We start from the raw sequence: 27,535 nt of genomic DNA, 5'->3' as shown, positions 1-27,535 counted from the left end.
GTCATGCTAACATTCGGATTACAAAAAAGTTGCCTCACTACTTGCATTACCCTTCTTTGCAAACTCCAGCTTACGGGTACATTTCATTATTTCTATTTCTTAATCTTATCGTCTAAAAACACTTATTCTAAATTAACCGAAAAACATATCTACCTGCCATAACTTTTGGGGCATAACAAACATAGGATTTTTTAAAAAGCAGCTGAGCATGGCCATTTTTAATTCAGGTTAACCATAAATTTATCTGAACAGCAGAGTAAGCAAGTAGGTCTGATTATAGTTAGTTAGTTAGTTAGTTAGTTATTTAGAGAGGGTGGGTTTCCCCATGCACCGCGACCAGTTTGATCTATTGTGCTTCCCTCTATGATATTCTACCAGTCTCTTTACCCTACCGATAAATGGTGCGTACCATGAGTCCCGCCGAGCAAGCGAGTTCGGCCACTTGCTTAGCGATGTCTATAATGCTTCCCCCATCTATCAGAGGCCTTAGAGACTATTGTTGGGCGGGAAACGTCCTGGAATTTGGCTCAGTGATCCCCTTTGGGGATATGAGGTTCTTGTACGTGCCATAAAGTTACGACACGGGACACACAGCTTAAAGTCCCTCCCGGAGGACTTGTTCCCTGAATTTTTCCGCCCTTAAAAATTCGACGACCTCCGCCGGGTATTTGAACCTGCGTACCACGAGTCATGAGGTGGGAACGTTACCTCTAGACTACGGAGGCTGCTTAGGTCTGATTATAACTTCCCAAGACTTGAATAAGGCACATGATACATGAATTGAAGGATTGAACTTCATTTGGCAATCTGTTTTCATTTCATTTCATTTATTCACCTTCCATAAATCCTGTCGAGAATACATTCTCATGTGGATGTGGAGATCGTTCTAGTTACAGTCACAACTAAGAATTACAGTTGTCATCCAATAGCATACACATTTGTAATAAAATACTGATAAACATATACAATATAATAAATAAGTTAATTTTGGTAGTAAGAGTAATACCTTATACAATTTGTACACTTTTATACAAGTCTATTAATTATATAATAAATTGAAATAAAGACTAGTATACAGTGATATAAAGATTGTGTATATCTAAAATAAGCATCTAAAAATCAGAACACAGACTGACAATCTTGTCTTCTTTGAATTGTAAAGCAAGACAGCTACTCGCATCTTAAAAAGATTTATAACCAAAATATTCCTATAAAGAATAAAAAGAATGTAAATATAAAAATTGTTTTAATTGTACCTCAAAACTCTTAGTGTCACTCGATATATCCTTAATATGTTGTGGTAGATTATTATAGACCTTTGTTCCAAAACAGTAAACTCCCTTTTGTTATTTACTTAAATTTACAAGAGGCTGATGGAGATTATTTTGCTGTCTGGTATTTATTCTATCAAATTGTTTATGTTTTTTATCACAAAGAGCATAAGAGATAGTATGTACCAATCCCTCCTCCTGCGTCCCAACATAATTCTAATTATATTCTTTTGCATTCTAAAAACTTTTATACTTTGGGATGAGTTATCCCAAAAGGGTAAACCATAACTTATATTAGAATTAAAATAAGAGTGATAAACCATTTTTAAGGTGTTTATGGATGTGTATGGTTTAAGTGATCTTATTATGTAGCAGACAGAACTTAGTTTAGAACTAATATACTAAATGTGGTATTTCAAGCTCATTGTGTCATCAATGAATATTCCAAGAAATTTAATATTGGATTCATTCATTCATCTGTAATCTGTCAAGATGACAGGTCCACAGTCTCTTCCAAAACAGTTCCTCCACTTGATGTGATCTAGAGCTTTCTCCTTCAAATGAAAATATCCTCTTCTGTCCCCAAGGACATCCAGCATCTTCTTACGTCTTCTTCCTCATCTTCTGGTCACAATATTGGATATAGATGTAATCTGTTTTTTTATCATATACAGTTTTTATTTCAGATTTAGGATTATTATTTTTAGCTGTAAATTGAATGTAGTGGGTTTTGTTAAAATTTATAGAAAGTTGATTTACTTTGAACCATTCATTTATACTATGAAAAGCATTATTTATATTTACACAGAGATCATCATAGTTTGAACTTTTAGCTAACAAACTAGTGTCATCTGCAAATAATATAGGTACAGTTTTATCATTTATAGTTTTTTGGGGGGTAAATCTTTTATATAAATGAGGAATAACAATGGACCCAGAATCGAACCTTGCTGACGTACTAATCATCTTAATATACACACATATTGTACTAAATAGGAATAAAACTTAACTATAGTTTGTAATGTATTATACCATGTAATGTCATGATGATGACTTGTAAGATGGTAATTTTGATCATAGCCTGCCTTAGAAGATTCTGCCAGATTTCTCCCTATGCTTCATTTCTCATTGCAACTGCTGTACAAAACATTTTGTGTGCCAGTAAATATTTAGTGAGATGTACTCAAGATGTGCCCAAAAATGCATGTTGGTCTTCAAGGAAGCTCAGTGTCAAGTTTCATGAAAATCCATTCATGGTTCTTAAATGTTTCACGCATACAGAAGGATGGATCAAGTGATTTGAATAGCCATTCTGCAGGTACGCAAATGCGCCTACAAAAAGAGAAACCTTACTAGTCTCTTTAACCTAGAGACTTTTCTAAATACCCATGTTAGTCATTACTTAGATGAACAACAAGCTGTACAGGTTTCCAGCCACACTGAAGTACAGATTTGTGATGGTACACCCAAGAAATTGTAAAGAGATCAAATCTGTGCTAAGTAGTAAGTTCTAAGATAGCTGATGGTTAATTATTTTGATATGCTGACTCAACAGCTGCAGGAGCCATTTAGAGTTATCAAAATAAAACACTAGTAGTAATTTGTTTATCAGTTCATTCTTGAAGTGCTTGACTTCAGCTGGGAGGCAAATTACAGGCTAGCAGTAAGGGAAAAGAGATGTGGACAGACTGTATACAAAGGCTTACTTACTTATATACTTATGGAGCTGAGCCCTTCTTGAGGAGAAGCCAAATCTGCAGCTATTCAAGAATTTTCCAGCATTTTATGGAACCTGAAGGCTCATCACCATGTTCACAAGAGCCCTCCACTGGTCCCTGTCATGAGCCAGATCAATCCAATCCATACCATCCCATCCTATCTCTCTTAAGATCCATTTTAATATTGTCCACCCGCCTATGCCTTGGTCTCCCCAGTGGTCTTTTTCCTTCTGGCTTTCCCACCAATATCATATATGGATTCCTCATTTCCCTCATTCGTGCTACATGCCATGCCCACCTTATCCTCCTTGACTTGATCATTCTAATTATACTTCGAGAATAGTACAAGTTATGAAGCTCCTCATTATGCAGTTTTCTCTAACCTCCTGTCACTTCATCCCTCTTCGGTCCAAATATTCTCCTCAACACCCTGTTCTCAAACACCTTCAGTCTATGTTCCTCCCTTAATGTCAGAGACCAAGTTTCACACATACAGAACCGCAGGCAAATTTTTAGTTTTGTATATTCTAATTTTTACGTTTTTGGACAGCAAACTATGTGTTAATCGGCCGGTGAATCTTGTCGAAAAATGCTAACTAGATACGTTGTACAGTTTTTTAGTTGTTTTCACATAGCACCTAATAAATAAATTAGAAAAGTATGATTAGTAGGTTGCTGCTATGGTACGCAGTCGTCTGTCTGCTGAATTTTAAGCACCGTTGACCACGCGCCTCTGACGGCCTAATTACGCGTTCGTCATGGTCCAGTTGCCTGACCATTCGAATTAAAAGGAGAGTCGTTTTACTGAAAAAGAAAAAAGTGTTTTTATAATGCGGCCCGCCTGTGGGTTCTGTGGAGCTTACTTCTCCAGTCGCCGAGCTCAGCAGCTTGTCCCTTTCTGTTTGTTGCTTGTTCTTAGATCCTGAAGATGGTGGCAGTACGTTCCTCCGAAAAGTCGGTAAACTTCAACCGGGCTGCATGATATCACGTCCCAGAAGATAAAACTGTTGTCACCTTAGATCAAACACAATGAAGGCATAGCTCTCTACTTGATAATGGTGACCGATGGTGACCGTGGGACGACAGGCATGGGTTATTGCTTAAAAGGCGTAAGATGGAATCTTGAATCTTGAAGGCATGTAAGCGATGCGGGCTGTTGACAAATGCACACAGTCTAGCATCTTAGTGATAACAGAATTAATCTGTAATCTGTGGGGGTTTCAATCTGCACTAATTCTTTGCAAGTCCATCACGGAGGCATCCCTAACTTCGACTTTTCTCTAACAGATGGTAGGACATGCACGTGCAGGAATTTCATGCCAGAATGTGCGAGCATACGTCACAGTGGGCGTGACCGAAACTAATTTTCACATTTCAGGGTATTTTACTCTGTGTGTGCTTAATAAATAGTATATAATCTATGTATTGATGCAGTTTAGAACTGTGTTATTTGTACAGCAGGAGTGAAAGCATTTTAAGTATTTAGTTTCAGTGAATACAAGTAATATTTAAGCTCAACCCCACAGACAGTTATTGAAGAAGGGGACGACCTTCAAAGTGGGTATGAAGGGTGTGTGGGAATTCAAACGCAACAGGGCCTGATTACATTTACGATATTTATTAACTTTTAACAATGCAGAATTATGAGAATTATAAATAATATAAAGTTATATGACACACATATGAATTATCGAAGTAAACAATGAAAACATGAACAAATTTCTCGTTTCTGACTACCCCTTCAAACTTCCAGCTGCATAGCCGAGGAGATTGGGAGGAGACGACCGCCATTAATGACGAAGAGTGACACCTAGGTAAGCTGCCACTCAACTGTCGCTTGTGTTGTTGCGAACAGCAATTTTTCAAAAAAAATAACTCACTCACATTTTGTGTGCAGCTCGTAGCACGCTTAGTGTGTGAGGCGCGATTATGTTAATTCGTGAATGATGTACGGTGAATTTTATAAACTTACATAGTGTTGAACGTTATTTTTGAGTGTGGAATTTATCTTTGGGGGGGGACGGGAACCTGCTATTTACTAGTGTGAAAGGGGCTGATCGTAAGTTATTTATGACGTAGGACAGGGTTTATTGTTGCGCTTCAAATTGTTAAGCGCACGTCACAGGCCTCGGAACTCATGGAGGACAGAGGCTGCAGTTAAGGTTAGCGCAACCTATCAATTAGTAGTACCGATATTGGTGGTAATCACAGTAGTAGCAATAGTAGTAGTGGTAGTAATAGTAGTATAATAGTAGAACTAGATGTAGTTGGTGGTAACGGTGTAATGACAGTAATTTGTTTTAATAAAAAGAGTGTATTTTTATTCGCGAAGTGCCCTGTCGTTATTATATAGGACCGTTTCCAGTGTGGTGTGATATATTTTTAATTTGCAATGAACATTTTTCCTGCGGAAGTGCCTGTGATGAACGAAACTGGAATGTGCAGTTCCACGTGGAGCATGGATATTTGACTACGAAATGCCATTATTTCAGCAGGTATAAGAAATAATGTATCTACATGTAGTAGTTCTTCATTCATAAAATATTTTTATTAAAAACTCACTTTATGTAACATTAGATAATTTTCTCTTGACGGTCTACAGCTTTTTTACCGAAATATTCATCAGTTTGGTGTCGGGACTTAGTATTTGCGTCCGCATTTTTCGAGTGTGTAGCCAACAGTTTTGTATATCTCATTGGTTGTGTTGGTCATTTACCACATTGGTTTAATAGAAAATAGATAGTATTTAAGTTCAGTTTGAGTTACGTATGACGAGAGGCCGCGCCATAGCTCAAGCGGTTAGTCGCTGGCTTCCCACCGCGGCGGCCCGGGTTCGATCCCGGGGTCTGGTAAAGTGGGATTTGTGGTGGACAAAGTGGCGCTGGGGCAGGGTTTCTCCAAGTACTTCGGTTTCCCCTGCCAATCTTCATTCTACCAGTTGCTCCATTGCCTAGTGTCAAGTTTTATCGAAACCTGTTTAGTAGTTTTTTAAATATACGGGCAGAATTTTTATCCAATTCGTGTAAAGAAAGCGTAACGAACGTTTTAGTGACTGTTTTCTGGCTTCTGTTACTACAAACCTATACAGTTCAGTCGATAAAGTTACTGGTAAGGGATGAACGGTCTCGGTTCAAGTCCAGGAAGAGACTTGCAGCCCTTCATCACCACGCCCAGAAAGACTTTGAGCGGCCCGGGCTGAAGTTGACCGTGCGACCCACAGAAAAGGGGCTGAGTCATAGTGTGGCACATTTAAAGAAAAAGGCTGTGCCTTACCGTTACGTATTGTCGTCCTTTCTGACCGCACCAGCTGATCAAGATAGGAAAGTCTGGCTAAAGTGCCCTGCCGAACCTGTAGTAATATCTCGAATTTTGTGTTTTTATCCAGACAGTGGATGAAGCCCAAACGGAATGTCTTCATATTATAATAAGAGTAATCCGTTGTCAAAAATTGAAGAACGACATTGGATAAGTACCAGTCGGGCCATGGCTAAGGGGGGGGGGTGGACGCTGACTTCGCCCTGTGGAGCTTGAGTTCAGTTCCTGATGACTGTGTGCGTGATTTGTGGTGAACGAAGTGGCACTGGAACATTCTTATTTCTTCGACATCCCCCTGCCAGCCATCATTCTGCCGTTGTTCCGTACTCATCTATCACCGCCCCCTGAGATGTGCAATAAAACCTGGCCAGGCAGCAAATTACCACATCGTTGGTCATTAAATTTGGGACTTGATTTATACTTTGTCCAGAGACGAAACCTATTACATCCATCGTCAGGATAACTCCTCTTGTACCCTGAAAAGACTGGCGAAATTTGAGGTTCCCACGTTGGCTATGAATATTACATCATCCTGGCACTCGTGTAGTTTGATATATCATTACCAACGTTTCGGAGAAACCTGAAGAATCTCCTCACTTCTACAATGAAGACAGAGGTAATAAGATCCTTCAAATGGATCGTGATGTTCTACCAGATTTCACGGAATCGCGACCTACCTGCACAGTTACAGACGCGAGAATTTCAAACCTTGTCAGGCCCGATGGACTTTAATTAAGGTTCGTAGTCTGGACTACGGCCAGTCGCCTGGAGGATCTTTCGTTCAGATTTGAGATCTGTATGCAGCAATGGGAAGTACTGCACACGCCCACTGGACCATGCCTGTAAAAATGTACATTCTCTTGTTGGTATTTTTTTTATTGCTAGTGAGGTGGGACTAAGTCCCTTGTACTGCGGCCACTTCTGGCCTATTGTACCACCCCAGATGATAGGTGAGGGTGATTGTGGAGCAATTGGTGGAATGAAGATTGGCAGGGGAAGCCGAAGTACTCGGAGAAAACCTGCCCCAGCGCCACCTTGTCCACCACAAATCCCACTTGACCAGACTCGGGATCGAACCCGGGCCGCCGCGGTGGGAAGCCAGCGACTAACCGCTTGAGCTATGGCGCGGCCCTTGCCCAGTACTTACTGAGGAGAAGTTAGATGATATAAGGGCGAGACCTGAACATACACCTAGGAAATCACCGAAACGTCTAGCTCAAGAGACTGGGGTGTCACAGCCTAAGTAATAAACGGCAACACAATTGCTGAAGCCATCCAGTGAAAGTTGGTGTCTCATGTGCTGTGAGTGCAAGAAGAATTGTTGTACGTTGTATTTAACTAAACAGTTAATTTTGAAAGATATGTACCGACGTGTAGAGGGACAGCGTTTTCAACACCTCCTGTGATCTGTGAACAAAGGTAAGAACTTCCCTTCATTCCAAATGTTATCGGCATGCAGAGTCATCGGCAATATTCGGATGCGTTCTGGAGCAAGCGGCGCTCCGGTCTCCGTGAAGCACAGCGCCGTGAACGCATCAGGTTTACTAAAGAACACCTGTATTATTCTAGGTATTATGGCTCTACAGCCCTTTGTTGCGCCTTGGTCGCATTTTCAGTTTCTTAATCTATACACAGTCTTTAGGACTCCTTGGACGCGGTGTCAGCCTGCCGCAAGGGCTCTGCCTACGCACAGAACAACACAGAATAAACGCAGACAGACATCGATGCCTCGAGTGGGATTCGAACCCACGACCCCTGTGTTTAAGCGGGCGAAGACGGTTCGTGCCTTAGACCGCGCGGCCACTGTGAATGGCAGTCATTATAGCTACGGATATATATTTGGTGTAGTAATAGGCAGGGTTTGTTTCAACCTCTGCGCCCCAAACAAGTATCGGCAAAATTATCAATAATTAAACAGTCCGATTTTGACCTGAATTCAGTTAGTTCAGTAGCATCATTCTGAGCGCAGTTTACTTTGTATAGGCAGTCTGAAGTAAGGACGCACGCATTTTTCCCCAAGTAAGAAGGCGCCTACACATTGCTTCTGATGTAAGGAAGGTGTTACGCATTGTTGCTGAAGTAGGAGTCGCTTATGCATTGCTGAAGTAAGAATGTGACTGTATATTTTTCCTAAGTAATGAAGCGGTTACGCATTGTTGCTGAAGTAGGAGTCACTTATGCATTGCTGAAGTAAGGATGTGTCTGTATATTTTTCCTGAGTAATGAAGCGGTTACGCAGTGTTGCTGAAGTAGGAGTCTCTTATGCATTGCTGAAGTAAGGATGTGTCTGTATATTTTTCCTGAAGTATTGAAGCACTTATGCATTGTTGCTGAAGTGAAGAGTCGCTTATGCATTATTGAAGTAATGATGTGTGTGTATATTTCTTTCGTGATGTAATGAAGCGGTTACGCATTGTTGCTGAAGTAAGGAGTCGCTTATGCTTTACTGAAGTAAGAATGTGACTGTATATTTTTCCTAAGTAATGAAGCGGTTACGCATTGTTGCTGAAGTAGGAGTCACTTATGCATTGCTGAAGTAAGGATGTGTCTGTATATTTTTCCTGAGTAATGAAGCGGTTACGCAGTGTTGCTGAAGTAGGAGTCTCTTATGCATTGCTGAAGTAAGGATGTGTCTGTATATTTTTCCTGAAGTATTGAAGCACTTATGCATTGTTGCTGAAGTAGGAGTCGCTAATGCATTACTGAAGTAAGGATGTTCCTGCTTATTTTTCCTGAAGTAAGTAAGCGCTTACGCATTGTTGGTGAAGTAAGGAAGCGCTCACGCACTGGTTCTGAAGGAATTAAGCGCTTACGCGTTGTTGCTGAATTAAGAAGTTTATGATTTGTTACGGATTGTATTGGAAGGAAAGAAATATATTGTGGCGTATTTGCACCATCCACGTCACAACGAACGATGAACCACTGGCAGTAAATATATATCAAATTATAGAGAATGTATAAGAATAAATTACGATGTCCATGTTCCTTAAAATTCCTCGGTCTGTAGTTGGCGCCAACGAACGAGTTTCATTGAAACAATATGCAAATGCAATATTTCTTAATGCTTTGCTTCAGCGCTGAAATGGCTTTAATGGGATTTCAGGCTCTCACAACGGTGACCTAATGCTATTGTATTTTGGGGGTTCGACACCGTGTAGTTTGGTAGTCGGAGCCAACGTTCGGGAGGAACCTGCTACCACCATCTTCACGGTAGAAGAGAATATTCGTATAGATGTGTCACTTGAAAGTTACAGAAGTTCATTAAATAAGTAATGATAGAAGTTTAATTTAACGGATCTTGTCATGTACATCATACACGGTACACCTTAGCGTGGTAGGCCACGAAGATAAACAACCAGAAGTAAACAGCTGTGTTACAGTCAAACGTAGTTTTGTGATGAGACTTACTATTTGGAGTGTCCAAGTTATTTTGCAGCCGTTACAAAAGTCCGCCATTGGACCGAATTCCGTATCAGGCCATTCAAGTCTACAACGCCACAATCAATGTCTAGTTTAATCATCCCTCTCGCCCCTTAGTTATTTCACGTAAAGGTTTCCTCATGAAAACTCTGTGTGTTGTCCTAACTTGTTTTGAGGGAGCACCGTGCCTGTCACATGTTTTCAGTCCTTGACATCTGCTTATCGATTCCATTTCAAGTCAATATTCCATTCACTACGTCCTCAACTAAAACAGGAAATTTAATGATTGGACCGGACGTTCTAACTTTGAAGTGGTCTGATTAACTTGTAGTGAAGGGACAACTTGAGGGGCGTCGATCCCTTTTTACTATTGTTCCCCCCCTTCTGGGGTAAGTAAAAAAAAAGTAAGTAAAGGTATTCCTGTAACAGGCCGTGAAGGCCCATAGGGTTGTGAGATGTTGAGGTTCCCACATTTTCCAGACAGTCGGCTCATAGATGACGGCAAGGTTGTGAGCCCTACGCGCAGGCCGCCCTTTACCCCCAAGAATATTCCTGGTACTCATTTATGTTAGAAGCTGAGTTGACCCCAGGGCCATAGTGCGGCTGGAAGGATTAGGTCAATTGAAAATAATCCAGTGACCTCATCGGGACTTGAACCCGCGCCCTTCTGGCTTGTAGCACAGTGCCTCAACCAACTACGATACCGCGTGTACCCCATCTGTGGTTCTCTGCTTAAGAATACACAGTGTGTCCAGATTCTGTTAGGACTGTGTTCATTAAAAGTACAAGACTTGAATTATTTTCAAAATTTACTCTTTTCTTTCAAAATAGTCTCCTTCTGAATCAATAGATTGAAAAGTTTTAGAAAACAGTCACTGTACTCCTTTTGTGGAAACGCATTTAAAACTGCGGTACATTCCCTTTGGATGTCCTATATGGTGTCGTGACGGTCACCTTTCATCGCCAACTTAACTTTTGGGAACAACCATAAATCTGCTGGAGCCAAATCTGGCGAATACGGAGATGATCAAGGACTGTGATCCCTTTTCTGGCCAAAAAATCGCGCACGATCTTCAATTTGTGGGGTGGGGCATTGTCGTGGGGGAGCGACCAGGAACCTTGCTCTCGATATTCAGGTCGAATTCGAAGAATTCTCGCCCACAAACGATTGAGGACTCCGATATAATAATCAGAATTCACTGTTCGACCTTCTGGCAGAAATTCCTTATGAATGATTCCTTTGGAATCTAAGAAAACTGTTAGCAGTGTCTTTACTCGACTCTTTTGCATGCGCACTTTCTTTGGTTTCGGCTTCTTTGGGCTCAACCACGCTGCACTCTGCCGCTTTGTGAGAGGCTCATATCATATCACATCATGTCTCGTCACCAGTAACAATCGATTTTATAAATTTTGTATCACTTTGGGCCGACCATAACATGTCTTTGCAGTGTTCCTCTCTGGCATGTTTTTTCATCGCCTGACGGCGCGTGCTGTACAGACGGCACACAGACCTTCCGTTTGCCCAAATCCTCGGTCAAAATTTGATGCACTGTACTTTTTGGTATTCCCAAAAGTTCCTCGATGAGTGTTGCAGAAACACATCTGTCTGATGCAAGCATTTCGGTCACTTTTTTTCACATTTTCTTCAGTGCGACTTGTTCTCGGCTTTGATGCACGTGGAGCGTCTTCAGTGGCCTCCCTGCCGTCACGAAATACAGCATACCATCGAAAAATGTTCGAGCGACTCAAACAGTCACTTCCGTATACACTTTTCATCATTTCGTACGCTTCTCCGGCTGTTTTGCCTAACTTCAAACAAAATTTGATGTTGACTCTGTTCAACCCCCATTTTCCGACGAGCCTCAGAACAGTACTGTTACATTCAAGGTCAAAACACATGATGCAGCGATGCTTGCGCTTTGAAATTATAGACAGCCACAGCTGAAACTTCAAGAATCTTATTGCCACAACGCGCCAACAAATGGTATTGCAGGGCAAAATTTAAAAAAGTGAGTTGTAACGGATCCTGGACACACCGTGTACTTTCATCGAGTGATTATCAAAAGGGTTGTGACCGTGGTTGATTAATTATATGAATATTATGTTGGACATTGTCTGTTTCCAGGGCATGGGCGTCGGCAGAGGGGGCAAGCCAGGCCTGTCCCCCATCTGGATTTAAAAAATCAAAATTTAAAAATCACAAATTTATGAAGTAATACCGAAAATGAAAATTATTTTGTCGTAGAACGTTCTTCCCACTTGAAGCATGAATGTCTGCGTTTATTCTATTAGTGTTGTCCTGTGTAGCTAGCGGCCTGCCAACTGTAAAATTCAGATTTCGGAATTTATTTAGAATTGGGACACCTAATCCGTCAAGACAGAAGAGGAGGAAGAAGAAGAAATATTCATTTATCTTGAATACTCTAGGTCCGTTAATAAAAATATTGTTAAACGGCATAAACGTAAGTTTGTAAGAACGTTTTCTGGCTGCCCTGCTTTGAAAAGAAAATCCTGGGAACCCCCAAGGGTCTGGGGTATACACAGACAGTGTTTCGGAAATTGTATCTGATTCCACCAATAGGTGAAAGGGGGGCGGGGTCCTACTCTGTTGGTCCCGATTACTGGACTTGTTAAGCTGAGTAGAATCCTCTGCCCCCCCCCCACCTGGTGACAGAAACGGATGCAGTTTCCTAAGAGCTGCATATATCCCCAGACGGCAGACAGTGGAAAATGTCCAACACAATATGTATTCTAAATCTTTCATGTAGGTTCGAAATTAAGAAATCTTGCAGCATTAGCTGTGTGCTCTTGTCAGTTACAGTGTCAGGGACTTCAAGAAAGACAGTTCAGAGAGCAAGTGAAATTTCGCCATTCGGATACATAAACAGAAATGTTAACCTGCATCGCAATATTCGACCAGTGATTCGTTACAAACAGTGGCCAAGTTCAAGTAAAGGAATGATTAGAGACGGGCGGAGCCAACTTTCAGTGTTGGGAAGGGACGCAGCATAGGTGGTCCCTCATGAATTTGGTGAAGATTATTTTTTCCTGAATATGTACTTTGGTAGGTCCTCCTAATATCAGTGACCCTTTCTTTTCCACCTGATTATACCATGAAGATAGGGCAGCAGGTTTCTCCAACACAGAATTACGTGAAGAAAGCAGTCTTCTGGGATTTGGCACCGTGTATATGTGGTGTTAACCGACGTTTCGGAGGAACGTATCGCCTCCATCTTCAGGGTAGAAATCCGCAAGCGAAGAGACCGTGAGAACCGGTAAAAGCAAAGTGCATTTCTTATATTTCTTATATTTTTCCTTCTACCCTGAAGATGGAGGCGATACGTTTCTCCGAAACGTCGGTTAACACCACATATACACGGTGCCAAATCCCAGAAGACTGCTTTCTTCATAGTCACCGACGTGAAAGCCTCAAATCTTACACAGAGTTACGTGTCTACCAAAATGCGCGGTGAGACATCCCACTCGTCACGGTTAGAATACGTATCATTATTCAACCGATACAATTCTGGTATGAACACACCAAGCATTTGCATGTAATACATGTTCGGCCTATTGCGGCAAGCATCAGGCGCATAGAGCTTTTACATTCATGCTTTTTTTTTCTGTTATACTGGCTACACTGGCCATTATTTACACATTGGGAGTGTGTTGTACAGGTATGTTTATGTAATGTCCATATCTAGCAACGCAAAACAAAAAGGACACATCAAAAGTAAAAGGAGAGAAATATATATACACTTTTACCACGTAATTCATTTTGATTAGAATATTTTAATATTTTTAAAAATACAAATTTTAGTATCTAATACATTTTATAACATAAGGGCATTACATAAACAACATAGCGCATAGGAAGATGATTGTAAAAGCTGTATGTACCTGATGATGGCTGCAATAGGCCGAAACATGTAGCAGATGCAAATGTATGGTGTATTCATACCAGAATTGTGTCGACTGAATAATAATAATAAACATTATCTTGCACACAGTGTGATGCTGCAGTATAATACTGCAATACGAAGGATATTCGGAAAGTAACCTCCGCTTTTTTAGACAACTAATGTAGGAGCGGGTGAGATTCGCGCATGCGAGTTAGAATCACATGACTTGCTGACTTGTAAACCATCACATAACTGGTTCCCTAGTGTTTGTTCTTGTCTCTGCAGAGCGATTGCTGATGTGTCCTGAAATTGATATCCCACAGCTGCGAAATTCGTGCTGTTATCCGCTTTCTTCACGCTAAAAGCATGAGTGCTGCGGAAATTCATTGTGAATTATACGCGGTTTATGGCCAAAACGTAACGAGTGAAGGAATTATAAGACAATGGTGTAGAATGTTCACAGATGGGCGAACAGATGTTCACGATGAAGAGCGAAATGGTCGGACATCTGTAGTGAGTGACGATCTGTTCAAAGTGTTGACCAAAAAATTTGTAAAAGACGAGGCTTCACAATTTCAGAACTTTCATGTGAATTTCCAATGTTCTTTACGAGATTATCATAGTTATGCAAGGCTATCACAAGTTTTGTGCAAAATGGGTTCCGAAAATGCTCACGAGTGCGCACGAAACGCAAAGAATGGTTTCGGCTTTGACTTTTTTTAGAGCGATACAACAAAGGTGACGATGAATTTCTCACTCACATCGTACGAGTAACATGTGACGAATCGTGGCTTTAGTTTGTGAATGTTGAAACCAAAGATCAGTCAAAGCATTTGATGCACACGCATTCACAAAATAAACCGAAAAAAGCCTAAAAGATTGTCGTCTGCCAGAAAGCTGATGGTAACTTTTTGGAACAGGAAAGGAGTGCCGATGATGCATCTCATTCAACAAGGGACTACAATAACGTTAGATGTGTATTGCAAAAACTGCTTAGGGTCATTGAGAACAGAATCCATCAAATGCTGATATCCAGTGTAGTGCCCCTTCATTCAGATGCGCATCTGCATACAGCTCCTTGCACTGAAGCATTGTTGGAGCATTCAGCAGGAATGATTTCGCTCCGAGTGACTACCACCTGCGTACCTACCTGAAGAACTGTTTGGGATCACAGCGCTTCAGCAATAATGAGGAGTTGATTGAAGATGTCAAAACGTGGCTGAGCTCACAGGCGGTAGACTTCTTTGTTACAGGCATACCAAACCTACTCCCCGATACAAGTTCCTCAATTCCGGCGGTGACTACGTGAGGAAGTTGCATTTTTGTATGTAATACAATTTTTCCTCATTGTTTTGTCAACAGCTCACCGCATATTACTTTCCGAATACTCATCATATTTATTGCCTCTATTAGAACTTCAGATTTCAGTTAATATGTTTCCTGTAAATGTCTGCCGGAGCCAAACAAGCAAACAGCACACTACTTCCTTGCTTGACTGGCATTTCGACCCTGAAAATGGAAACAGCAAGTTACTCTAAGATGTCGATAAACATGCCAGACTATGCGGCGTCACATATCAGATGATAGTGCTCTTCGTCACGGATGGATATCGTTACGTCTGTACAGAACGTTTGAAGTAATGTACATATGTAACTTACTCTTCTTTTGTGTGGTGAAATTTAGTACAAATCGACTTGAGCCCGGAAAACTCCGGGTGAGTCTGGGAGCGCTCTTTATCCGGTGGAACAGCGCCATTACGAGCACGTGGCGCGCCACTCGTCCCCCCCAAAACGCAATAATTGCGGCGTCTTCCTCCAGTAGCAGGTGTCTTGCGCGCCATCGATCCCGACATAAATCGGCCACAACCGTTGAATCTTATTTCTCACATACTGCAGAAGTCGCGTTACACATTCCTGCTTCTGTCGAACTTATCATTTTTATGTTTGTTTCGCTCCTATTGGAAATTGTATAAATTTGATTCACTTCGCCACTAAAATGCAGGACAAAATCATGACATAAAGATGGGGAACAGATGTTTTGAAAATGTGGCACATTTGGGAACAACGATAACAGATCGAAACCTGATTCAGGAGGAAATTAAGAGGAAATTGAACTCGGGTAATGCTTGCTACCATTCAGTTCAGAACCTTTTGTCTTCTCGTCTTCTCTCCAAAAACATAAAAATTAGAATATACAAAACTATAATTTTGCCTGTGGTTCTGTATGGGTGTGAAACTTTGTCTCTGACATTAAGGGAGGAACATAGACTGAGGGTGTTTGAGAACAGGGTGTTGAGGAGAATATTTGGACCGAAGAGAGATGAAGTGGCAGGAGGTTGGAGAAAACTGCATAATGAGGAGCTTCATAACTTGTAATCTTCTCCAAGTATAATTAGAATGATCAAGTCAAGGAGGATGAGGTGGACAGGTAATGTAGCACGAATGGGAGAGACGAGGAATGCGTATAGGATATTGGTGGGAAAGCCAAAAGGAAAGAGACCACAGGAAAGACCAAGGCGTAGGTGGGTGGACAATATTAGAATGGATCTTAGAGAGATAGGATGGGATGGTATGGATTGGATTGATCTGGCTCAGGATAGGGACCAGTTGAGGGCTCTTGTGAACACGGTAATGAACCTTCGGGTTCCATAAAATGCTGGGAAATTCTTGAGTAGCTGCAGAATTGGCGGCTCCTCCAGAAGGGCTCAGCTCCATGAGTAAGTAAGTAAGTAAGGGATGTTTCTCTCCTTGGCTGCCATTCTGGCTCAGGGGAGTGAATTTTGATGTTTTCATGCATATAAAAATAGAATAATCTTCGGTTTGTCTGGCTCTTCTCCCGCAATGCTTTTGCGGCGTATTGTGTGTGTGTGTGTGTGTGTGAGTGTGGTTTAGTTTACGATGCTGTCAGTTGCTAGACATTTTAACGTTGATTGGTAGAATGATAGACGAATGGGAAATGATTTGGAAGTAAGCGATCGTTGCGTACTCGAATTACTCTCCCAGCGTTGGCCTTTGGGGGCTGACAGAAACAGTGAAAAAATCAGGATATCCAATGTCCTGACCAGGTTTCGAACGAGGATCTCCCGAATTTCAGTCAAGAAGTTTATCACTAGACCAGCCTCCTTATTGGTTATTGTAAGTCATAACTTGACAGGAGGTCGGGTTGTAACAGTGATGAGTAGCGAGACGTCGAGTACAATAACAATGCTACGTCCGCACAATTTGATTGTGTCCTTGTATTGAAATTATTTCGTAATTCCCCGTAATAATACCTGACTAAAGCTTGCTTAAAATCAGAAGTGAACGAATGGTAATCGTTTGTTTTCAGTAAGCTTATGCTATTTATTGGAGATGCTACGTAGAGTTTGATTTGAAAATATAGAATTAATCTGAATCAATTGAAGTTAAATGTTGAATAATTTTATTTAAAAATATAGACTGCGAAAATGTGTAGAACCTGATTCGTGCAGCCTACCTGGATATCACTCAGGATTTTTGGTTCAGAGGCTCGTTCCCCACAAAACCTCTCCGTTGCACGTTACTGATGGAATACGTAATTTCGGTACATATATTTTTATTCGTACTCGTCGATTTAACCCGTTTATTTATATAGTCATTCTGTTTCTCTTTGACACGCCAAAGCAGGACTAACACAAGAAACGCAAGAAGCTGTTTCCTTGCAGCAGACTAGGCCTGTACCTCTTCACACATATGGTTAAATTAGGTTGAGTTACGTTAGGTTAGATAGATTAGGTTGGATTAGGTTAACTTGTATTAGGCCAGAGGTTTCCAAAGTGTGGGAACGCGACTAGTTCTTTTTTGGGGGGGGGAGGGTATTCTGAGGAAGTTATATGGTAATATTTGTCAAATCATAATAAATATTAATAAAAACTTAAAATATGTTGATGTTAAAACGAGTCTTTACACACACACACACACACACAAAGACTTTAAGGAGCCCGGCTGATGAAATCTATAGTATCTTAAGCTGACGGAGCACCGTTAAACAAGGTTAGGTAACGAAAGATTGAATTAGGTTAAGTTAAATGAAGTTTGATTAGGTTAGATTAAGTTAGGTTATGTTGTAGGCATACATATAAATCCTTATATAAGTTTCCATTTTAAATTAACTCAAAAGAAACTCAGCATTTAAATTGTTAATAGAAACTCAACACAAAACAGTGCAATGCAGATAGATCCAAAGGGGTCAGTACGTTAAACTGTAACCTACAGTGTCGATACTCTCAGTAATAAATAGCACAGAAATCCAACACAGAGATTAGCAACATTGGTTCTAGAATGCATTGGAACTTACACGGAAGTCTAAAGAATGAACACCCAGTTCAGTTTAATTTTAAATAGAACTCACCCATGATATTGTGACATGACGCCTGAAAGCCGGAAGTGCACAGTCAGAAAAGCACAACAGAGACGTCTTTTGCTAGACAACGGCTAGGTAAACATTGTTCCCGCAACAACGAATTAACATACGTTTTCATGGAAAGGGCGAATAACAGAGGAATGAACTGTTGTATTTTGTGTTCTATGTCCGGTTCTCATAAAGTTAGCTCTGGTCGAGATACAGAATCCAGAATTAGAATTCGAGGGACTACAAACTCTTCAAGATTCGTCGTGTTACCAAGCAAGCAGACGTTGAAGACTTTATTTTATGTGTTACAGTTACCGTAATCTTTAGAGTGTTATACGTAATTGTTCGTAGTTACAACGGGTTATAGTTAGAGTAACCTTGAGAGTGTTTTAATGAAAAGTAGTTACGACTTGTGAGTATCCAGTAAATCGATTCATCAATCCAAACCCCGTCCGCAACTCACTAATTATTTTTCTTTGGAACTACAGCCCCAGTGAGCGTAGGCCTACCTCCATGAACTCCGTTCACTTCGGTTTTTCTAGATCTTACACATACGGTATGACTCCTTGGGCGAGTGATCAGCTCGTCGCAAGGCCTCTACCTGCAGACAAACACAGAAAAACGCACACAAACATCCATGCCCTGAGTGGGATTCGAAGCCACGATCCCGGCTTCCGAGCGAGCGAAGACAGTGCATGCCTTAGACCGCTCGGCTACCGTGACCGGCCGCAACTCACTAATAACATTGAACACCAAGTACCTGTATGTTAATACCAGAATGAATTCAAAGGAGCGGAATTAGTATAAGAAAATAACATTGATAGTCAAAGGAGCCCGATATTAAATGTAACATTCTGGCATATTCACACCCTTTTCTTCATCTCGAAACCCGTTAGATGTGTGGGGATGTGTACTCGGCATCAGACACATTTCGCTTGTCGCTGCATCTTTCATTCTAAACACTTTTGTTCCGATAAATATTCAGGAAGTTGTGTTCGAGGTTCGAGCAAAGACGCGTGTAGGTCGCAACGTAGTGTCCATTGCTGTTCCATTTTGATCAGAAACGGAGTGTAATCACAAATCTTAATAGAAGCCCCCAGTAAAAAAAAAAATCACGAAAATCCGGTCGGCGGTTCTCAGGTTACATGTGGACCGAGACATGGCGAAGCAGGCAGGTGCATTTTTCAACTTTTCATGAAGGCGCTAAAACGCAAGTGAAAGTGCTGTTGGAAACAATAGGCTACAGGCTGGACGATCGAGGAAGTGGAGCTTCATTCCTACCAGGAGCAAGAGATTTTTTCTCTTCTCAGCAGCGTCCATACCGGCTTTGGGACCCGTCCATCCAACGGGTACCCGGGGACTCTTTCCCCAGAAGCAAATCGGTGGGCCTAAAGCTGATTACTCTCCTCCATCTGTTGCCGAGGTGAAGTGTGCATAGAGCTGTACCTTTACTCCCACATGCGTCTTCGTGGTGTGGTGCTCAGTTAAGCATAGGGATAACGTTGCCTTTTTACCTTGCCCGTAATCAGAATTACTTTCTGCGCAAGCATTGGTTCTGTGAACAAAGAAGCGGAGATTAACAACGATACACCCAGTTTCAGGAAAAGTAACACTGATCTTCTTACAAATTTTAAGCAAAGGTTAATCAAACATATATGGGCAATTCGGAGCCCTTTCGTCAATTTTTAAGAGTTACTGGGGGCAAGATTTGAAGCTGAAAATTGAAACAAATTGTTATTCCATTAATTACTTTTATAGAGTTACTGCTCTTCTCCATTCATTAAGAAAATAAAGTAATTTCCTCTTCATGTATATGTTCGGTTATTTATTTTTAAATGTCAGTTTATTGCCTTTAATTACAACGAATTAGAAGCAAAGATTCGAAGATTAATGTGAATTTTACGTTACCTTTAACGCGAATATTTGATCGTATAATGGGGATTCGCAAGAGGTTCTGTGATTTGTCCACAGGAAGTGCTTAGAGCTATTTTTTCCAGCTCTAAACACGCCTTAGAGTGACGTTGAATGGATTTCCCGGCACGAACCTGTTGTCTAGGTTAGCCCATAAGATATATCATAGCCACCAGGATGCCATTGATCAGGTTGTCGCCTTATACATCCGTACCCGAAGCCTTTTCCTTTACGCCTACTGATAAGAGCAATGAAATGTGTTGAGGCCAGGAGAACGTGGAAGCCAGACGATCGGGCGAACGGCCAGTCTTGCGTCTGGAACTGGTTGTTCAGTTAATAAAGCATTTGGCATAAAAGTGGGAAGGGGCGCCGTCGTGCTGAAACCACATTCACTCGCAAACGTTAAGGGTTACATCATTCAATTAAGGGAAAAATGTTCTTTCAAGGAAGTCAGCGCACAGGATTCCGCGGAGATAATTTAGTATTACGTATGGTTCGGTTAGGAGCACGCGGTAGCATAGTTGGTTGATGCACTGTGCTACAAGCCAGAAGGTTGCGGGTTCAAGTCCCGATGAGGTCATTGGATTTTTTTCAATTGACCTAATCCTTCCAGCCGCACTATGGGCCTGGGGTCAACTCAGCCTCTAACAGAAATGAGTACCAGAAATATTCTTGGAATATTCTTGGGGGGTAAAGGGCGGCCGGCGCATAGGGCCGACAACCTTGCCGCTATCTATGAACCGACTGTCTAGAAAATGTGGGAACCTCAACATCTCACAACCCTATGGGCCTCCAGGGATACCTTTACTTTACTTTACTTATGGTTCGGTTAAGTAACCGTCTACGATCTCGCCCCAGATGTTGATGGTAAATCTTTGTTGAAATGAAGAGCATGGAGTAACATGAGGGTTCTCCAGTGCAAATGCGTGTAGGCTGTGGAAATATTTTTACTCCATTTCTTACGAATGTTTCCTCATCGATCCACAATACACGGCCCAAAAATCAGGTCCATCCACAGTTTTATATAGAAGCTATCGACAGAAATGGAGGCGAAGATTATCTGGTGGCAGTTGCCCGTGTATATTTTCTGCATGTAATGGGTAGAAATTTTCCTCATGCAGTTTACACCAAACTGCAGCATGAGAGAGACCTGTTCCTTATCATAGTCAGTTTCGTTTTCATTTTCCACATTTCGTCTTCCGCAGTCAACATGTTGTGGGGTCATGTATGCGCATTTTCGCATAGAATAGATGCACCGTCGCAAAGACATGCGTGTTGACTTGACTCCGATCTAGATATTTCCTCGATGCAGCTCTTGTAATTCCATAACAAAAGCCGTATCCCAATTTCCCATCGTCCCACTCAGCGTTATTAAATCGTGCCATCAGGTTCCGCGGTTGTCACCTCTTTGCCATCGGATGTGATGTGGAACACAGATGAGTTGAGCAGGAGCTTCACCACACGGATATACATTGAAGCGTCATGATCCTAAGACGGTGACGAATTGGATGACAGTTTATTTGCGTTTTCTGCTTCCAATTATCTGATCAACTTCATACAATTTTCCACAGGATTTTGGATTTTGAATCACCGTGTAGGATAAAAAGACACTGTAGTGTCCCCCCCCCCCGTTACGGACGTTTCCAAATCAACATTATAAAAAAGAGAATGATAAAATGAAATTAGTCCCAACGACATTTTTGATTAAACATGGGTAAGAACGATGGATATAACAATGAACAGATACTGAATATTAACGAAAATTATATTTTTAATTGTTTCTTTAACAGAAAAAAGTATTAAGAAATGAACAAAATGAAGTTAGAAATTAAAGAAGAAGCGTAAATAAGCAAATATGTAAACTTGTCACGTGTCAGAAAGATTACGAAATTATTTAAGACCGGAGGTATAAAAGTGGCTTCTTGGAACTGATGGTGGGTCTAAGGGTCTGAAGGCTTCCATAGCCGTCAGCGAGTAAAATATGGTCATGAGTCTCTTAGGAGTCGCAACCACGAATCACTGTGCTGGCGAGGACCAACAGCAGTTTAGCAGTCGGTCAATAGTAGGTCTACAGTACAAAGTTATTAAAGCAAACCCGAAGACAGTTGATGTGAAAATACGTGGAATATATAAACTGACGCGTGTAAATTGTGACAAGTATACGTGGAGCATAAGGTCATTGAAAATAAGATGTATGGAACACGGTAGAGTTGTTAAAGTTCACAAGAGGAAGTATGTTAAACGCTTCACAAATGTGTTTCGGCAGAACAAATCGTGCACCAAAAAGACTGAGGTACGAAAGTAGACGAAGGTAACTACGTGTATGTTGGTTTATTCAAGCAATCAGGAGTCAAAGAAGTAGGTTGGTCAGCTCAGCGAAGGCTACATCTTGAAGGCCGGTGGCTAGTATATGCTTGTGTATAAAGAATAGTGTGAAACTTCTTATTTGTAGAGCAATTAACGATGCTGTTTAGTAACTCTTGACTGTAGCGTTGAACGGTAGGATGTTGTGAGTAAGGAATCGGAAAGGATATGGAATAACGCTCGTAGCGTAATTTGATGTATCCCGGAATTTGCATGGAAGGATCTGGGAAACAACAGAAAACGTACGTATACTCTGGTCCCGGCCAAGAATGGAAATTGACACCCCCTGAATGCAGGGCAGGGGCTGTACCGCATGAGCCAACTTGCGGGATGGGAGATCGGTTGGTGGCTTTTGATAACGTGCCAAACAGAATTAAGCCGTATTTCTGAAGCCTTCGAAACAATTATGAAAACTAAGATAGAAGCAAAGGGAAGGGCATGTGGTAGCCTAGTTGCTTGCAGCACTGTGCTACAAGCTGAAAGGTCGTGGTTTCGATTCTCGATGAGGTCATTGATTTTTTTTTTAATTGACTTAACTTTTCCAGCCGCACTATGGCCCTATGGTCTACTCAGCCCCTAACATAAATGAATACTAGGAATCTTCCTTTGGGTAAAGGGCGGCCGGCGCGTAAGGCTGACATCCTCACCGCCACCTGTGAGCCGATTGCCTAGAAAATATGGGAGCCTCGACGTCTCACAATCCTATGGGCCTCCACGGTCTGTTACAAGGATAATTTTACCATTTTTTTTTTGTAAGGTGGAAGCAAGAATATGAATATAATGGCCGAGTAGAGATTATAGCAGAATGTCGCAATATTGTAAGATGACACACTGTGTGCATTGCGCAAAATTAGTTGAAAACCAGCTTAGTAGGAAAATTTTACTGACTCTAGAAATTTTTGGACGTATGAGTGTGTGTCTAATAAGTGGGTGGAGAAAATTGGACAGTATCGGACAGGGGGCGAGAGGATGTGGTGTGGACTGTCTGGCTGAGGATACGAACTGCGGTATATCCTTAAGTAATCTTCGAATTCAATAAAAGGTGGAGAATTTCATTACCTTCTCAGGAAGTCTGCTACATTGATAAGAGGAAACGTACTTTAAAAGAAAATATGGGCGCTTGCTTTGGTTCGACCTTGAAGTCGCGTATTGTATGCAGGAAATAAGTTAAAAAGAACAGAAAGAAAGTGTTTCCAGACGGCCATCAGATCGCAGGATACTTTCCCTTTCATCAATGTCTCTCGTCAGTAATGGCCGGTACGAAAAATGTACATTTTCTGTGACGTTACCACTTCCCTGTCACGCGTTTTATCGTGGCATTCTTCAGTCCTTCCATTCGGCAGTGCCTGTTACTCGTGCAGTTTGCAAGATTTGCTTACTGTCCTTTATAGATGTACTCCTGGGCATATGTGGTCCATCAGGTACACACTGAACTGCACATGTCCGTGTGCAAGATATTCGGGCTGTTGTTATACATGTTCTCATGGTTTTCTGTGGACCTTCACGTAAACATTAGAAGTTACACTGTCTGTAGACCGTGCCATAGCTCAGGCGGTTAGTCGCCGGCTTCCCATCGCGGCGGCCTGGGTTCGAATTCAGGTTAGGTCATGTGGGATTTGTGGTGGACAAAGTGTCACTGGGGCAGGTTTTCTCCAAGTACTTCGGTTTCACCTGCCAGTTCTCATTCCACCGACTGCTCCGCACTCATCATCCATTATCCGGGGCTGGTACAGTAGTCCAGTTAGTGGACGGCGTACCAAGTGGATTCAGTCTCACCCCACCAAAAAAAACTACACCGTCTGTATGCAAGATATGTACATATGTAGGCTGCCGTATGTTGTAATGGTTCTCTGCAGTTTTTTGCGTAAACAGTGGACCTCGTACTGCCAATATCTGCAAGGTACGCTTACTCTGGTGTGTTCTCCTGGCATACTGCAGTTTCTAGCGTAAACGCTAGAAGGCACATGTCTACGTGCAAGATATGCAGGTTCTTGTTAAGTTCTCCTGGCATTCTGCAGTTTGTAGCGTAAACACTAGAAGGCACATGTCTACGTGCAAGCTATGCAGGTTCTTGTTAAGTTCTCCTGGCATTCTGCAGTTTGTAGCGTAAACACTAGAAGGCACATGTCTACGTGCAAGCTATGCAGGTTCTTGTTAAGTTCTCCTGGCATTCTGCAGTTTCTAGCGTAAACACTAGAAGGCACATGTCTACGTGCAAGATATGCAGGTTCTTGTTAAGTTCTCCTGGCATTCTGCAGTTTCTCGTTTGAACAATGGATGATACACTGTCTATGCAAGATATGCAGGTTGCGTGATTTCTCGCGGTTTGCTTCAATTCCATCCAGTTGACACAGTCACTCCGCATGCTCTCTACATGCTTTCTGCCTAATTCATAATTCATAGCATCTTTCGTCGTGTCTGGTCCATAAGCCCAGCAGCGAGTAACTTGATTAGCCTCTCTGATGCAGTAATCCTACATTGCCAGGCGGGTCACGTCTCACCAAGCGCAGGTTTAAGGGATGAAATCACCCCCGCGTTGCAAAACATGAACGGGGGAATAGCGGGAGCGTCTGTAGGGTTAGGAGCGTTTCGTATGACTTACTTTCCGTTTATATTATTTCCTCGAGACCCCCATGTTGTCAGACATCAAACCACATGATATGAAAGTACAGTGTTGCTGATGCTACAGAAGTTACAGTGGTTCCAGAAGTTAGGTTATTGCAAAACAACTCTGAACTTATTGCAAGTTATAGAGTTGGTCTCATTGCTCTGTAGTTTAGTTGATGATGCCAGCGAGCGACATTATTTAAACGATTACCCAAAACATATAAGAATTTTCCTAATTTTACAGACTTTTAACCGCCTGCCACGGCGAAACCGTTAGACATGGATCAGGACATATTGAGAGTGAAATAAGTTAATAAACGCGAGCTTCTAAAAAATGTAATCCGTTTTGGTCCATCGCTTACGGTTTAGGGGTTATGACCATTTGTTTGTAACAAATAACACCAATTGAACTGCTCTGTTTAGTGTATGACGCATTATTATAGGCAAGCTGACAGCGTATGACGTCACGCACTGATAAGATGTCCGCTGGTAATAATTGTGCTGCATATACGAGAGAGTACAGAAAAAGGAAGCAGGTAGAAGAAGATAATTGTAATAATGTACCCAAACGAACAAAGGTTGCTCGCACTTGGAGAATAGGGCATCCGTGAAACGCTTCATCTCACTTCAGACAGTCGGCAGGACTCCTTGGACGGGGGATCAGCCCATCTTAAGGCCGCTACCTACACAGGACAACACGAACATAATAAACGCAAACATCACATGCTTTGAGTGTGGATTCGATCCCACGATCTCAGTGTTCGAGTGGACTAAGACATTTCTTGCCCCAGACCGCCCGGCCACTGTGATCGGCAGTTCCAGTTTTTGCACGATATTAAAATATGTTCAGTGGGTCCAGTAGATGGGGGATTTTTTAAAACTATACTGGTGGCTTCACAAGCGGGGCTCAGCTCCACGAGTGAGTTTGAGTGAGTGATACGAATATGAATCCTGTTGAAATGACGTAACAGTTTCTTTTTTCTAATTCGAACACATGAAATATATGAGATTTGATGTTCTCACGACAGTGAGCATAAAAACTGCTGTATTCTGAGATGTAACATCGTGTAGTCTGATAGAAGTATACAGACGTTTCGGAGGAACTTAGTGCCTCCATCGTCAGTGTCGAAGAGTAAGTCGAACAGTCAGCAGAGTACTTTATTTTACGCTGCTTATGTCATGTTGCCTTGCGCGCGATCGCTCGACTTACTCTTCGACCCTGAAGATGAATGCAATACGTTCCTCCCTAACCTCGGTAAATTTGTATCAGACCACACGGCGTCACATCCCAGAGGATAGTACTCCTGTTGCGGAATGTATATTCTCAATTGTATGTGAATATTTAATATTCCATTGAGCTCGTCAACTTTTCTCCCAGGCCTTATGAAATGTTGCTGACATTTTCCTTTGGACATTTAGTAAGTTCCTGTAGGGCAGTAAGCGACTTATAACCAATATTTTTCTCAGAATCTGTTTCTTTTCTAAAGGCTATGCTCTTTTCGTGCAATTGGTTATCTGCCGGTTCCTTCATTAAAACGAATGAGATATTCTTCGTGAGATTATCAGGAGAATCAAAGGAATCGTGTCGCCTCATTGAATCGTTGCGGAATGGTCACACAGTCATCGATATGATACAAAAAGGGCCCTGCAGTCAAATACCTTCCATAACAACAAGACGGGCGACATCTCGTGAGTTGGATGCGAAGATATTTGCCTGAGTTTGTTCAATGAGTTTAGTTCTATCGATCAGGAGACAAAGACAAAAAGCAGATGCATAATGACAGAAGCGGGCGGCCCAGAGCGAAGCGCGTTTGAAAAGCAACATGACATCAGGTCTGTGCAACTTCATGGATATTGTTTAGCCTGACATCTTTCCAAGTCATAAACATTGGTAAAAGGTAAGGTAAAGGAAAGTGAAGGCCCATAGGGTTGTAGGACGTCGAGGCTCCCACATTTTCTAGACAGTCGGCTCGCAAATGACGGTGAGATTGTCAGCCTTACCCGCCGGCCGCCCTTTACCCCCAGGAAGATACTCATTTTTGTTAGAGGCTGAGTCGACCCCGGGGCCACGTTGCGTCAGGTAGGATTAAGTAAATTGAAAAATTCCAGTTACCTGATCGGAAATCGAACCCGCGACTTTCCGGCCTGTAGTATAGTGCTTCAACCAACTACGCTACCGCTTGCCCCCCATGGACATTGGTGCGTATCCTCTAGCTGCGGCTAGTTGAAAGGGCGTACCTGTTTGAAACATTTTCCGGATCTCAACTAACAGGTTGATGTATCCCTCAATATGTATAGGTACATCCGTTTCCAGTACCGGTCGGAAACAAATGCAAGGATGGTTAACTTCAGTAGTCCCCTTCTTACTGAACCTTATGTAACTTCTGCACTTGAAGGAATGAAAGTATTCGGTAAAACAATCAACCAGTCACGCATTACTGAATCTGTCTTGTCCTTTCTCCTAGGTCTCACAGGACCTGTCAGGTATAGAGGATGATTTTTAAATGACGTTTAAGTATGTTTTGCTGAATACAAAATTCAGAATACATTGTTAAGTGGTTAATTTCTTTTAATTTTTTTTATTTACATCCATAACATAATTGTTTATTGTCACGAAATAGAATAGGAAGGAACAGTTTTGATCATCTCTTGGTTTTTG

The 27,535-nt window shown here is 41.7% G+C and overlaps 1 protein-coding gene across 7 annotated transcripts in view; it reads left to right on the top strand.

The window, feature by feature from the left end:
* The first annotated feature begins 4,749 nt into the window (after positions 1 to 4,749).
* The window catches only part of LOC111873792 (homeobox protein PKNOX2), a 46,762-nt gene continuing 23,976 nt past the window's right edge, over positions 4,750 to 27,535 (top strand). The window contains exons 1-2 of one of the 7 annotated variants that reach the window (XM_023868766.2): positions 4,810 to 5,151; positions 5,404 to 5,484. Coding sequence is in view for 1 of the 7 variants with exons in the window: in XM_023868763.2 (XP_023724531.1) it covers positions 26,654 to 26,709 (56 nt within the window). In the remaining 6 variants the exon portion in view is untranslated. The other 6 variants (XM_023868769.2, XM_023868767.2, XM_023868765.2 and 3 more) reach the window with 6 other exon arrangements.

Source organism: Cryptotermes secundus, unplaced genomic scaffold (genome assembly GCF_002891405.2).
Source record: "Cryptotermes secundus unplaced genomic scaffold, Csec_1.0 scaffold214, whole genome shotgun sequence".
In the NCBI taxonomy this organism is placed as follows: domain Eukaryota; kingdom Metazoa; phylum Arthropoda; class Insecta; order Blattodea; family Kalotermitidae; genus Cryptotermes; species Cryptotermes secundus.
This window is presented reverse-complemented; position numbering and strand designations above follow the sequence as displayed.